The sequence below is a fragment of the Vanessa atalanta genome, chromosome 8 (genome assembly GCF_905147765.1).
Source record: "Vanessa atalanta chromosome 8, ilVanAtal1.2, whole genome shotgun sequence".
NCBI lineage: Eukaryota > Metazoa > Arthropoda > Insecta > Lepidoptera > Nymphalidae > Vanessa > Vanessa atalanta.
This window is the reverse complement of record NC_061878.1, coordinates 11,062,959-11,077,580: the sequence shown is the minus strand read 5'-3', so window position 1 is coordinate 11,077,580 and position 14,622 is coordinate 11,062,959. Positions and strand designations below refer to the sequence as shown.

At 34.0% G+C, this 14,622-nt stretch overlaps 1 protein-coding gene across 2 annotated transcripts in view; it reads right to left on the bottom strand.

Moving 5' to 3' along the window:
- LOC125065655 (WASH complex subunit 1-like) overlaps positions 1-14,622 on the bottom strand; it is a 35,214-nt gene that overhangs the window by 16,252 nt on the left and 4,340 nt on the right. For both annotated transcript variants that reach the window (XM_047673409.1, XM_047673408.1), the window contains exons 2-4: positions 14,097-14,508; positions 13,701-13,994; positions 12,877-13,217 (exon numbers count right to left, since the gene is read on the bottom strand). In XM_047673409.1, the coding sequence (XP_047529365.1) occupies positions 12,877-13,217; positions 13,701-13,994; positions 14,097-14,471 (1,010 nt within the window). In that variant the 5' untranslated portion in view covers positions 14,472-14,508. The remainder of the gene's footprint in view (positions 1-12,876; positions 13,218-13,700; positions 13,995-14,096; positions 14,509-14,622) is intronic.

Here is a 14,622-nt window from a genome sequence, read left to right as displayed (position 1 = left end):
ACGATCATAATATAAGGTTAAATGCTCAGGGTGCTAACTTTAAGAGACCAAATAAGCTGCTACGATATCTACGCAGCATTTCTATGAAAACAAATAGAGACGTTAGAAAACCCATGTTGCCACCAAGAACAGGAGCGGCTCAACCAAAAATTTACGAAAATGTTAAAACAAGTAGAACAGGAAACTCATCGCGTATCATTCGCTGCTATAATTGTTCTGAAGTAGGTCACACTGTCCCTAAGTGTCCTAAGGAGCTGCAAAAATGTATCAAATGCAATTTCCTTGGCCACATTGCGGAACATTGTAGGAAAGATAATATGACTAAACATGTACAGCTTAATGTCCCTGCGATTGAAAATACTAAAACTGTTAATAAAATACAGCAAACTGGAACTCAAAACCCCAAATCTGACATCTATATAAAAATGATCAAAGTTAATTCGATAAATAAAGAGGCTTTCATCGATCTCGGGAGTCAATGTACCATGATGAGAAAGAGCTGTTCTCTCGACTTGAACTTAAAATTAGAATCGACAAATTTACCTACATTGAAAGGATTTGCATTTGGCAGTATGCAGCCCTTAGGATGTGTACAGATAGAGGTATCTGTGGATTTTATTAGAGCCAATATTGATGCTTATGTGGTACCGGACGAATTTTTGAATTATGACGTATTACTGGGCCAGAACTTAACCGAACGAGCGGACATTATCATACACAAGACGAGCACTAATCTTATTTTATATTCTGAAAAATCGGACATGTTGGATGACACCAAAATAAAGCTCTTTAGTGTGTGTAACATTAATTTTACCGGTGTATGCAGCATAGATACTAAAAGTGACTCAGACGTTTCTGGATATGTATATATCCCCGGGAGTTCATGTTTTAAACCTGAACATGAATTAATGATATTACCTGGCGTATATCCGATTAAAGACCGACAATGTAAAATTGTAGCTATCAGTTTCTCTAGTAAATCAATAACTATAAATGAGGGGCAGTTGCTGGCTCGAGCACGTATTCTGCCAATAGACGTGCCGTCAACTGAATATCCAACCGAATTAGAGGTAAATCAAATCATTAATACAAATGATCACATGACAGACGCGGACTTTTGTAACACTAATGACATAACAATTGATATGCTTAATATTGGACCTAACGTGACAAACATTGAGAAGGACAAGCTAGTTAGTTTGGTAAACGAGTATCGGGATTGTTTCGCTCTTAACATGGACGAGCTGGGCAAAACATCAATTTGCGAGATGCGTATTAAATTACTCGATGACACACCGGTTTCGTATAAACCGTATCGCCTGCCATATAGTGAACGACTAATAGTTAGGGACTTGATCCATCAGTTATTAGAAAATAAAATAGTGCAGGAATCGAATTCGTCTTATGCTAGCCCTATAGTCCTAGTAAAGAAAAAGAACGGTGAATACCGCCTTTGCGTGGACTATAGGGCCCTAAATAAGAAAACTGTCAAGGACTCCTACCCTATGCCTGTAATCGATGATCAATTGGATCGATTAAATGGAAAAAAATATTTTACCAGTTTAGATTTGAAGTCCGGTTATTATCAAATTCCGATGAGTGAGGAGTCTAGACACGTGACGGCTTTTATAACCCCTGATGGCCACTATGAGTATACCAGAATGCCTTTTGGGTTGGTCAATGCTCCGGCTGTCTTTCAGCACATGATAAACAAGGCCCTCGGAAAAGACAGATACGACCTAGCAATACCGTACATGGACGACTTATTATCGCCGGCAACTACAGTCGAAGATGGTTTGAATAAACTTAAAATAATATTAATATCACTACGTGAGGCCGGTCTCACATTAAATATCAGCAAATGTTTCTTTTTCCAGACCAGCTTGGATTATTTAGGATACGAGGTCTCCCAAGAAGGCCTAAGGCCAGGGAAAAGAAAGATTGATGCAGTTGCTTCTTTTCCCGCGCCTACAAGCGTCCAACAGGTTCGCCAATTTGTGGGCCTAGCTAGCTTTTTCCGTAGGTTTATTCCGAACTTTGCAAGTACTGCAAAACCGTTGACCTTACTAACCAAAGCTAACACTCCGTGGACGTGGGGCGAAGCCCAGATTAATGCATTTGAAACTTTAAAAAATAAATTAGTAGAGAGGCCGTTATTAGGATTATATGATCCGAGCTATATTACTGAAGTACACTGCGACGCGAGTAAGTTGGGTATCGGTGGGATTCTATTGCAGAAGCCCGATGAAAAGTCACCATTGAAACCAGTTGCGTACTACAGTAAGCAAACCACTAAAGACGAACAATTTATGCACTCGTACGAGCTGGAAACGCTCGCGGTTGTCCTCAGTCTTAAAAAGTTTCGTACTTACTTAATAGGCATACCGTTCAAAGTCTACACCGACTGCAACGCTCTGAGATCGACTCTCACAAAACGTGATCTGGTGCCGAGGATTGCCAGATGGTGGCTCCTGCTTCAAGAATATAATTTTTCTGTAGAATATAGGCCAGGAGACAGTATGAAACATGCCGATGCTTTAAGCAGGAATCCACTGTCTGGCAATGACGACGATAACTTGGCTGAAGCGAGAGAGTTTGATGTGCTCAAGATAGACGTATTAGATACATCAGAGTGGTTGCAAGCGGTACAGATGACCGATTCAAACTTAAAGTTAATAAAAAATATTTTGAGTCATAATAGCAAGGAGATAAAGGACATAATCGATAACTATATATTAAAGGATAACAAACTGTATAGAAAGGACCATGAGACGTTAAAGTGGGTAGTACCTAGTGCGGCTAGATGGCGAATTTGTCAATTAAATCATGACGACGCGGGGCATTTCTCCGTTGATAAAACTTTAGATAGAATCAAACAAAATTATTGGTTCCCGAAAATGAATCGGTTCGTGCGTAAATATGTATTGGCTTGTCTTAATTGCGCTTACAACAAGGCCTCGACTTCTAAGCGCAGCGGCTATTTACATCCAATACCCAAAGGCAGTAGCCCATTCCATACCATGCATATGGACCATTTAGGTCCATTTATTAGGAGTAAAACCGGCAATACATATATATTCGCTATCATTGACGGTTTTAGTAAATTTATTTTCATTAGAGCCGTGAAAAATCTAAAAAGTAGAACCACAATTAAGGTCCTACAGGAGATATTTGACATAATTGGTTGTCCTAAAGTTTTAATATCCGATAGAGGCACAAGTTTCACATCTGGGTCATTCAAAAATTATATCAAAACGATCGGCGTGAAACATATTCTAAATGCCGTAGCTACTCCACGAGCCAACGGCCAGATTGAGCGGTACAACCGGACAATACTGGACTCGTTGGCTGCTTCGAACCATGGCCGTGATGAACGCGAATGGGACACGCATGTTGGGAAAGTGCAATGGAGTCTCAACAACACTATAAATAGGAGCACAGGAACAGCGCCGTCCGAAGTGGTGTTTGGTAGGAGGACAACAAGTCCAAATGAAGGAACAATTCAGAACGCCTTGAATAGTGAAGAAGATAATGTAGGAAACGCTGATAGGGAGAAAATTGAAATGACTGTTAAAGATAATTTGGAAAGGAACCGGATTAAAATGAAGGAAAATTTCGATAAAAACCGAGCACCAACAAAATTTTTTAACGAAGGCGATCTTGTTATGATCCCTAACCATAATTTACCAGCGGAAGGAAAGAGCAAAAAGTTACTTCCAAAATATCGCGGCCCGTACAAAATAACAGCTGTTCTGAGTAACGATAGGTATCAAATCTCGAGCATACCCGGGTTTTCAAAGAGAACTTATAAAAGTATATTCCCAGCAGATCAGTTGAAAAAATGGGTTACTTTTAATGCTGAGCCTGAACACAACGACGCCAACGAAACAGAAAGTTCTAGTGACGATTCTGAGAGTAGGTAGACAATGACTGGATAATGATAAATCGACTGGTGACTATAGAGTGAAATATTTTCCCTATCCTTACTTTCCTCTACCCTTACCACCATTTGTTACAGGCTTGAATCTCGCATCTAAATGTGATACAGGCCAAATCAGGCAATAACGATATAATTACGAACAGAAGAAGACAACAATAAAAGTAAAGAACCTAATAAAATTAAGAAGAAATACAAAAATAAATATACTTAATTAATCAAGAACAAGAGGAAATCAAGAAGGACATTATAAAAATATAAATAATTATGATGATTATGTTCTGATAACAATATACATACACCTACGATGATGATTAATGATTATAACAAATTTACAAAGTGCTGTATCTTGCTCTACGCATGATTACCGAGGAAAAGATCAGCGTACGTATAGAGAACATAATATTTTATTGTTATTGTAATAAAAGGTGACAGGTATGCCGAAGTGCAAGCGGTGCTCACATAATGTTGTGAAAGGGATGCCGATGCACAAGCGGTTCTCACCAACCTTTATTTTATGAAAGAAACCAAAAGTAAGTAAGTATTCACGGTAGTATGTGGAAGGTATGCCGATGTATTTATAAGCGGTACCCACAATACCGATGAAATACATATCTTTGTATAATTCCCCTTTAACGATCGAACTACTCTATCTTTAAAAACTCTATTATATCTATTCTTAAACTTTCTCTAAATATGTCTAAAGATCAAATAGGGATATGAACGGCAACTATTATTCATTTGTGTGTGTTATTTATTACTATTTATTTCCCATTGATTAGAATTTTACAAAATCTAAAAGCAGCTATTATTACTTACCTTTTGTTTCAACCCATAATTCCTATATGCGATCACATGAATTTTATTCAATAAGTACTTATTTTGTGTTATTGTGCATTTCAGGTACTCGAAATGCCAGCGTAGAGCCACATAGCGAATAGTAACTTAGGATTAATTAAAATATTATAACAGTGTTAAATGCCTACTTTATGGAATAGTAATAGAAACGATATTGTTGTAATACACAGTTCTTAGACCTATTTAAACTAGTTATGTTTACATTTTAGAAATTCGTTATTTTTTTAGTTTATTTTTTTTCTCTTCTAACCACCAACGTTCGAATGGCCGACAGGGAATGGGGACATTCCCAATAACAGGACGGCCGTCTGTTAACAAAATCACATTTAGGATAGTCACTTGACTATTTTGGAGTATAATCATTTTTTTTTTATGCGAGCAACACAACTTGAAGAGTTTCGAAGGAGTGACAGCGCGGAAAAACGGGCATTCGAACGTGGCTGGGGTCGACTGGTACAACATAGGAGTTTTGTTTGGAAATTATTGTACTTGTTATAGTCAAATTAATTGAATACATCTATTTACATCTACAAGTATTGTGTCATTTTCCAACATCGTAGCGGATATATACGTACGGTAAAGTACAATATTATAGTGTGTATAATATTCGAATATTATAGTTTACTATAATAAAGGTAATTGAGAATATTACATGAAAAGGATTAAAAAAAGTTGGAGAAAATGACTTTTCAATAGATGTTACAAAGCTTCGTATTAACTAAGTGACCGATCAAACCTCATTCATGTCACTTGGCAGCAACAGTTAAATTCAATTTATATAGGGGTCAACGTGCCTCCAATTGGAAGAAATAATTTAACAATTGCCTATTGAAATACGCCAACTGCGAAAGTCATTCACAAAAACTGAGCCGCCTGTTAAATAAAAATATTTTACTATCGTTAAGACCGTTTCTTAAATCAAATATTATTCATAAGTTTCTTTCTCGTATTTACACATTAATCAATAATTTATTAATACATCGTTCTTTATTTTATTTCAATGATAATTCAAGTCAATGTAACGGAAAAACTAAAAGCAATTTATATTTACTTCCAACGCTAATTATGTAGATGTATTAGTAGGCTTCTAATTTTAAAATACCGAAAAATACGTTATAAACTAAACGAAGCACGTTATCAATCACCCACGCACACGTATTATTGTTGCGCGCGCGCAATTGCTTTGTAAGCTGTTCTTTGAATTAGTGCGGTGACGTCATATTTATAGAAGTAATGATAACGACTTTATTCACGTATTAATACAGCACATACTTCATAATACCATTAATGAATATTGTTTAATCTTAATAAAAAAAAGGAAATAAGAAAATACTATTCTTTTATATTCATTAATTAATTACTATTCGCATCACAAATTACTTGTCAATAATTTTGTAGTTATGTTCATTTGGGATATTTTATTCATTAATTTCAAAACGAATGGACGCAAAAACAAATATCATTATTATCATATTGATGTACCGGTTTTCATTCCCAGAATGTGACCGTAATATTGATACCATAAACAAAGAAATATTCTATCTGGTTTGTCAAGAAATAATAATTGACTTGTTTTTAGAAACGATTAACATTCTAAATTGTATTTTCTGGTAAAACGTATACTCGTTTTAATATGTACCTAACGATCGTAATTCGAGGAAATATTAGTGACACAAATTATAGATAATGTGTTATTTTTTATACATTTTTGGTGCGAAATTAATTAGTATAGCAAATGTTTTAAAATTATACACATTTTTATAAAAACCAGCAGCGTTTACATTCATTTTTCTTTACGCGCGCCATGTTGAATATAAAAAAAAGGTTAATTTACCATTCAACTGAATATTTTTAATCTTTTCTATAATCAAACGAAATTATACGAAATATAGAACCAATTAAAAACCGAACCCACCACTGTAACCACAAGAGCATTACTATAAATTCTAAGAACGGCGAAAATCCCAGAAAATCCGAACTACAAAATTAAATTCTTGTATGAATTGCCTTCTTGTGTTGTTTTTTTTTAAAACGTTAACGAAGAGTTCGCAATATATCAGGCATTGCAATACCATATATATTTTTTAAATCAGACAACCTTATGAGATGGAAGATTTGCATTCCACACATTGTTATGATGCTAATTCATATCAAGGTCGTTTCATACAATTACGTAGTAAAAGGTATTGGGCCATATTTCAAAACTCAGGGCGCCATTTACGAAGTTCAGTTTTGTGTACGTGAAACATCTTCCTGTTATTTGTTATTACATCTGGTCAAAATAACTTGGTAGAATCTCTACTGAGTTTTCCTTATAAAGATAATACTAATAAATTAGTTGTTGTACTTGAGATAATTTATGGAGTCACGAGGGCGAAGTTTTTGCTAATAAAAACAGGAAACGAGTCTTACAACTGCAAACGATTTTTTGTTACTTTAAAAATTGTTTCGATTCAGTTGATAAAGATCATACTCGAACAAATAGTACCTACATAACTCAACAACATAATTCGTGAATAACGCCATTCACATATTTTAAATATATAACATTAACGATATGACACTAAATATATATTTTGCGAATAAAAACATCGTTGGTCTCGAGTAAATATCCGGGAATCCAAACGACGTAAAAAGTTAATCGGTGAAGCGAGCGTGTAAGACCGCTAATGATGCCGTGTCGGCAGCGGCGGGTTGCATGTGATTGATCGAGCAGAGGCCAATGCCAAATGAGGGTCGCCCAGTCTTACCGTACGGAGCAGCCGCTGCATCACACTCGCCAACCGTAGCCGCCAATGTCATATTTAAGGACATATCGCGACGACATGCCAGGACCAACATACCAACTTTATTAATTACTGGATAAAAATTAAAACGCAGGTGGTCCATTTTTTATTTAATAACATACGAGCCCGAAAATGGCCTTATTGAATGACGTAACTAATATGTTCGTTTAAATAAATAATTAAACCATTTCCTGTTTAAATAATATCAATAGAATAGTCTATTCATATATACTATATAATTAACTGCGCAACACATCGTAATTAACATCAAAAATCAAATAGAATCTATTTTAGTAGTTTTCGTCGGATGAATATATTAAGGCGTGAGGGTAGAATAAAATATGAACATTGAAATTCATAATTTACCAAAATAAAAATATAGCTTTTTCTATAGATTCAAAATAAAATCAAGTACCTACTTCGATCCGATCATTCATATTATAATTGGTTTAGTAGTGATACTCCTTTAATCTTCTAGCTTTCTACTAGATGTATTTAGTTTCACTTTATCAGTAAAATTTGTAATTGATTAATTAAATTATATACTTTTATTATTAAAAAGGTAGACGGACGAGCACATAGGTCACCTAATGATAAGTGGTCACCACCGCCCATAGACATTGGCACCGTAAGAAATTTTAATCATTCCTTACATCTCCAATGCGCCACGAGCCTTAGGAACTAAGTTGTTATGCCCCTTGTGACTACAGTGGCTCACACGCCCTTCACATCTGAACAAAAATATACAAAGTATTGCCGGTTGGCGGTATATGATGAGTGGATGGTACCTAACTACTGGTACTAACCAGTTGGGCCTGCACACCAAGATCTTTTAAAATAATTAAATTATTTTCAAATCCTCGTTTAAATATTCAAATGAAAGCGATTCAAACAATATCGAACAATTCTTATTCCATTTGAAAATAATTAATTACAATATATATTTTAATAACACTGTAAGTACAAGGTAACCGTCCAAGTCAATTAATGTAAGGCCGAGAAATTCTTTAAGATAATTACTAATTGAATGCGAAAAAAAATATTAGAAATGAAATAGCAATTGAAAGGAAAATTGTATTGTAAATAAGTAGAACAATTAAATTTCCTTATTTTATTCAGCAATTACACTGCGATAACACTATCTCCACGATTCCTAGTTCTAGTGAATCGATACCTAGTTGTTCATTTTTAAAGATAAAATTATGTATAATGAAATGTTTATACATGTTTTTCATATATCTATTATTATCATCATTTAAATAAAATTCGAAGAACATCTTTTGATAAAAATGAGGAGTCATAGTAATAACTTATCCGGTATTGATACATAAGATTTTCTTGACAACGCAACGCAACCCCATCCCGATTTTGCTTGGGTAGAATAGGGGTGAAAATAACATGTTTATATTGAAGGAGAAACGTACGCTAATTCTTTTTATTAAAATCATATAATGGCGTAAAAAAAAAGTCCCAATACAATAATTCATATAACCCCAACTCTGCCCAACTTATATTTATTTTATTATACCAATACACAAACCAAAGAAAGCCACGTGAACGATGAACGACCTTTACATTTCAAAACAGAACGTTTTAACTAATAAGCAGTGAAACCTTATCTTTCCTCTCATACGTCACTAAAGTCAAACACAAGTGTTATTTGTACAAATCAAAGTTCCTAGGAACATACGCACGCGATTTGTTTTCAAAACCACTTCCAGTTCGCGAATACGGTGAAATCGATTTATTTTGTAAACCAACCAACAACCACCAACAATACGAGTTGATTCGTCATAAAACTCCTATTTTCAAACCATGTTATTTTGTTTCTCTATTAAAAATACTACATTTATAGAAAGTGTGTAGTAAACGTAAATATAAACATAGATTAACGAGGGATAAGACTAGGATTGCGAGACAGAAATTCTTGGAAAAGCTATCTACTCTAAAGATCTGCAAGACAAACTCGTTGAAAACAGCGGAGTACATTTAAAATTCCAATCCGGTCTTTTCCCGCGTATTTTCATGAAACTTTAATATGTTAGATGGCGCCGTTCTTGAAATGTCATTATTTATGCATACGGTGAAATTTTCATCCGGGTTTTCGAATTTATAAAGATCAGCAAATGGTATACGAGTATTAATTCTGGCACCAGCCAAGTGTGTTAGACTGCAAACCACGAGAAGACTCGCTTTAATGATTTTATTATTCTGCCATTAGCAGAACTGACATGTTTGTACTGTAGATTGTTTAAACCGAATTAAACTTTTACATATTTTAAAGGAGATAAATACATCTCACACACAGTTCTTAATAAGTTTAATATGTATTTGACATAATGCTATTATTTAAGATATAGTTGCCGCACCGACAGGTAAAACCCGATATTACTTGATTGTGAGCTAACCCCCTATTCCTTTTCAGTGATCTTCATGTTCACATATGATAAACGTTCTGCACTTTTTCATCTCTAATATTTTACGCACTAAATATTAACACTAGCATATAATTTCACTATATTTGAAATAAAGAACTTGAAACAGAAGAATCTAAAAACGAACTTTAATAATACGTCACTCTAGTACCTATAGTTTGATCAGAGATTATAAAATTGAAAATACTGGCTATTTTCATTTTACGGCTCAGGATACAAATTCTTTTAACAGGCTCGTCCACTTTGTACTTAATATTATCACCTCTTTGCTAACTCAGTTCATATTTTAGGTATTTTTTTTATTTCTATCTGAGGGTGAATTTTATTTTAGATTTTTTAGAAACGCAGCGACTAAAATTAATAAAAACGTTAGTATTAAGTAAAGCTAATATACATTTCGTTCTTTACATATCATGAGAATAAATATGCTATAATTATTATATAAGGTTAAAATAAAATAAGCGACGCTCTCGGAATATCTTTACGAGAACTATCAACATCTTACAGGGAAGCGAAGATTCCCAATAAACGCGTAAACATTTCGGACGTGCGTCGTATTAAAGCTGGCTCATGATGTTCGACTATCCGAGATGTATCCGTTTAATATTCCATCGGCGGTCTAAGCTAGGGTCAAGTGACCCATAACTCTAATCCGACTCGAGTGGAACATACAATTTACATTTTTCTACGAAACCCTTTCTATTACACCTTCCTTTTGTGGCTAACGATGCTACTTACAATTCATGTAATGCAACATCTATTGCAGCCGGTTTACTTGAAAAATGTACGTTTCACGAATGCCAATAACGTACTTAAAAACGCCGCTTAAGTCCACGCCATAAATAAAAGTATAAATATAGCTTTTTAAATCTTTCCTAACTTCATATATTATCGTGGGACTACAACATTTAAGGATAATGAGGCTGGAATTCTAAATACAAATATAAAATACCGACTAACTTATGGAATATTTAAAAAAACTTTAGCTGAAAATTCTTAATTTAAAAGCTAGCATAGTCGCCGCGAGATTTCGAGTAAATGTAAAAATCATAGATTATTCACCTGAAGCAATAAAAATTATATAGAATTAGTTTATCTCTCCCGTGAAGCGATGTTTCAAACCGGTCATGATTAGAGAGCTAGCTCGGATGCACCCAGGCTCGGTATAATCTGATTAATCTTACTAATTTCCTCATACCGTTTCATGCAGCACTGACGTCACTGTTGTAGCAATTATATTTCATTTTTGTTACGATTAAAGACATAACGTAAAAGTAAGATAATAACAATTGGAATTCACTTGTTTAAAATAATAATGTTTTAAAATGTTAAGCAAATTTTACATCGTATCCTGTTCTATTACATTTAAATATAACTTGCATAAATAATATCATAACTATTAACAATAAACAATGTTTATTACATTTCGTTTTGACAGGAAACAAATATAAATAAAAAACAAATTTTAGTTGTTCCAAGATATATAACGGGGAAAACCAAAACAAAGTTACGTACACTTTATCGTGAATCTAAAAATTACTCAAATACGAAACGATCAACAAATTTTATATAATAACATGGTATATACAACAGGTTCGGATCAAGGTTTCCTAATTATGCTGAATCATATAAACGTTATAGAATTTTTCTTTCACCTCACAAGTCATCTACACTATGCTTAAGTAACTGTCTGCCTGTCTGTCTGTTGCTCTTTCACGGCCAAACGACTGAATCGAATTTGATGAAACTTAGTAAAAAGCCAGCTTGAACTCCAAAGGAAGACATAGGCTATATTTTATGTCTAACATCCAACGCCTAACACCTACAACGCGAGCAAAGCCGCAGTCGACATAAATCTACTTTTTAGGCCTCCGTTTTATTGATTCCATTCATAAACAAAGAAAGTTTGTGTGTATGTATTTTGAATATTAGAAACAGTTTATCGTCTTATGAATTTTACAAATTTTGTAAACTATAAAATTTGTAAATTCAACCCAGCTATATTAATATTTTTACCAGTCAAACGAAGTACATATTTCGAAAAAAAAATTTTAGTCGTTAATCTGTTCCGTAACTAAATTAATGAGGGCTATGTTAGTAAACCATTTTTTACGTGCGCACATGGTGACCGGAATGCTTATTGAAAAAGTCAGGTATGGGATAAAAGCAATTCGACATAGGCCTCGAACTTCGACGATATTTATTTTAAAGCTAACATCCACGAATTAGTGTTAAATAAAAAAAAAAACGTAGAAAGATAAAATCGTGTAACGTTTTAGAAGTTAAACGAAAGAATATTTTGACAATACAATATTATTTACTAACTATAACATTATTATTTATTAACTATTTCAGCGAAGTAGCGGAAACTCATTAAAACGTATATTTAAAATACATTAAAAGTTCAAACTTAATAACGAGATAAGTTAAGCAATTAACGAGAAGTTATTAAGCAATGTCATTAAACTACTTCGGTGTTTATTTTTTTTAAATAAAAATATATTTTTTCTATTTTAACGTTTAATAACCGAATACTCTGCTATTATGTTTGTTATGGTTTTATCTAATTTACCATAAATTTGTTGACATGACTATCTTATAAATCCAAATCCAATGTGTACCAAACAAGTATATGTATATTTAACCAAAAATACTTAGTATCATTTCGCAATAAAAACTGTATATATAGTAAGGACAAACATGTATGCATTTATGTTATATATATATATATATATAATTCGTTTATATATTTTTTACTTTTAAAAGATAGTCTACTCTTAATATGTAATAAACGTTACCTAAATTGTCTACGGAAGATTTAAAATTTGTATCTACAAATTATATTAAAAAAAAAACTTACCTTTTATTCGATTTTGGTGTTTCGATCTCCATAGGCGGTGGCGGTGGCGGCGGTGGTGGTGGTGGGGGAGAGGGCATCACTGGCAAGACGGGGACAATCGGGGTCGGTGGTACCGGCGGAGCATCCGGTATATCCGGAGTCTCTACGTCCAACTTGACATCAGGTAGTTCTTGTAGATCCGGTAGCTCGGGTAATTCCGTTTCTGGGATCGTATTAACTGGTACCACCGGTGACGTAACAGCCGACGGTGCGATCGAACCGTCGTCAGCGTTGGAGAATTGGACATCCCCAGCGATTCCAGGTAGATGTGGAAGATCAAGCGGCATGTCTAACTCCGGTACCTGTTGTCAGTTTATCTCATTTTATACAGCAGTAATGTTAACTATCTATTTTATACTAGCGAAACGTTAATTTTGGCATTTGCATAAAAAATCCCATTACTCACATAAAACTTTATAAAATTATGATTTTAGTCTAGAAATCTTATTTACACACAATTTTTTAGATACAATTTTTTTTTCTTTATATATCTTTATAAAGAAAAACCTAACTTATAAAACTTTTTTTATTAAATATTTATTATAACAGTTAAATAACAAACTGAGACAAGAGACAAGTTTTTCTTTCGCCTCCGCATTTAGCTATTGCTATAGAAGTTTTATATAACTTTGTATTCTCTCAAGCACCAAAGTTTGTGCGAAATTTCAACTCAAACGGTTGGGTAAATGTGACTTAAATTCATCGCAAGATTAGGTCCGCGCGACTTAAGAACTCACGCCATAAAAGCCTGTAATTAAATAAATGCTAATAAATTTTTCACTGACCATTCCCATGCCCGGCGCGTACATGTATTCGTCGATTTCTCTCTTCAAAACGTTTTTGTTCATGATCGATGGCGGTGCATCTTCTAATAAACTTTTCTGAACATCTGTATTCACCCTTGGTACATAAACGGGAGTCCTGTTCGGCGTAACCAAATACGGACTCTCGTCGGTGTTGTAAATTAGGAGATCGCCTACAGTCGATACTTTATCAATAACAGCTTTGAGATCGAAATCTGATTTTGGTTTCACCGATTTAGATTCAACAACTTTCACGTGGAAGAAATGAAGTTTTTCCTATAAAAGACATGAGATGTATAAATTGTATTCTTTTAGGAAATTATTTTAAATAGGAAGAAACACAAATCAAAACACGACATAAAATTGAATTGAAGTTACCTGAATTGCTTTTTCATTAGACTGCCTCTGAGATTTTCCACTTAGAGTTACTTTTTTACGTTCAAAATTATAGTAATTTGTGTCGAAAACAGACTGGTAATGTTCATGTGATTTTGACGCTGGATATTTAGCGCTAGAGAACACTTTAATCGCTTTCTGCATACCAGCAAGTTTCTCCACTTTTGTTCGAGACACATTTATTCTTTCTTGAAGTTTGCGAGTCTTGTCTATATTCAGGTTGATCCTCGCCGTTACGCGCGAGAATACGTCATCAACTATTCCGTTCAGATTGTCTAAGGTGTCAGCAATCTGTAAGACAGTCTCCTCCATACTTAAATCATTTGGTATTAAATTGATTTTATAAATTCCCTCCATTATAACTGTCTTGTTTTGAGTTTTGAATTATCAGATTCTGTAACAAAAAAGTCATCCCTAAGATTAACATAATAACTAAGATCCTGTACTTCCTCGTTCATAAAATCCAGTCTTAATTTTTTAAATATAATTTTAGTGTAAAAACTTAATC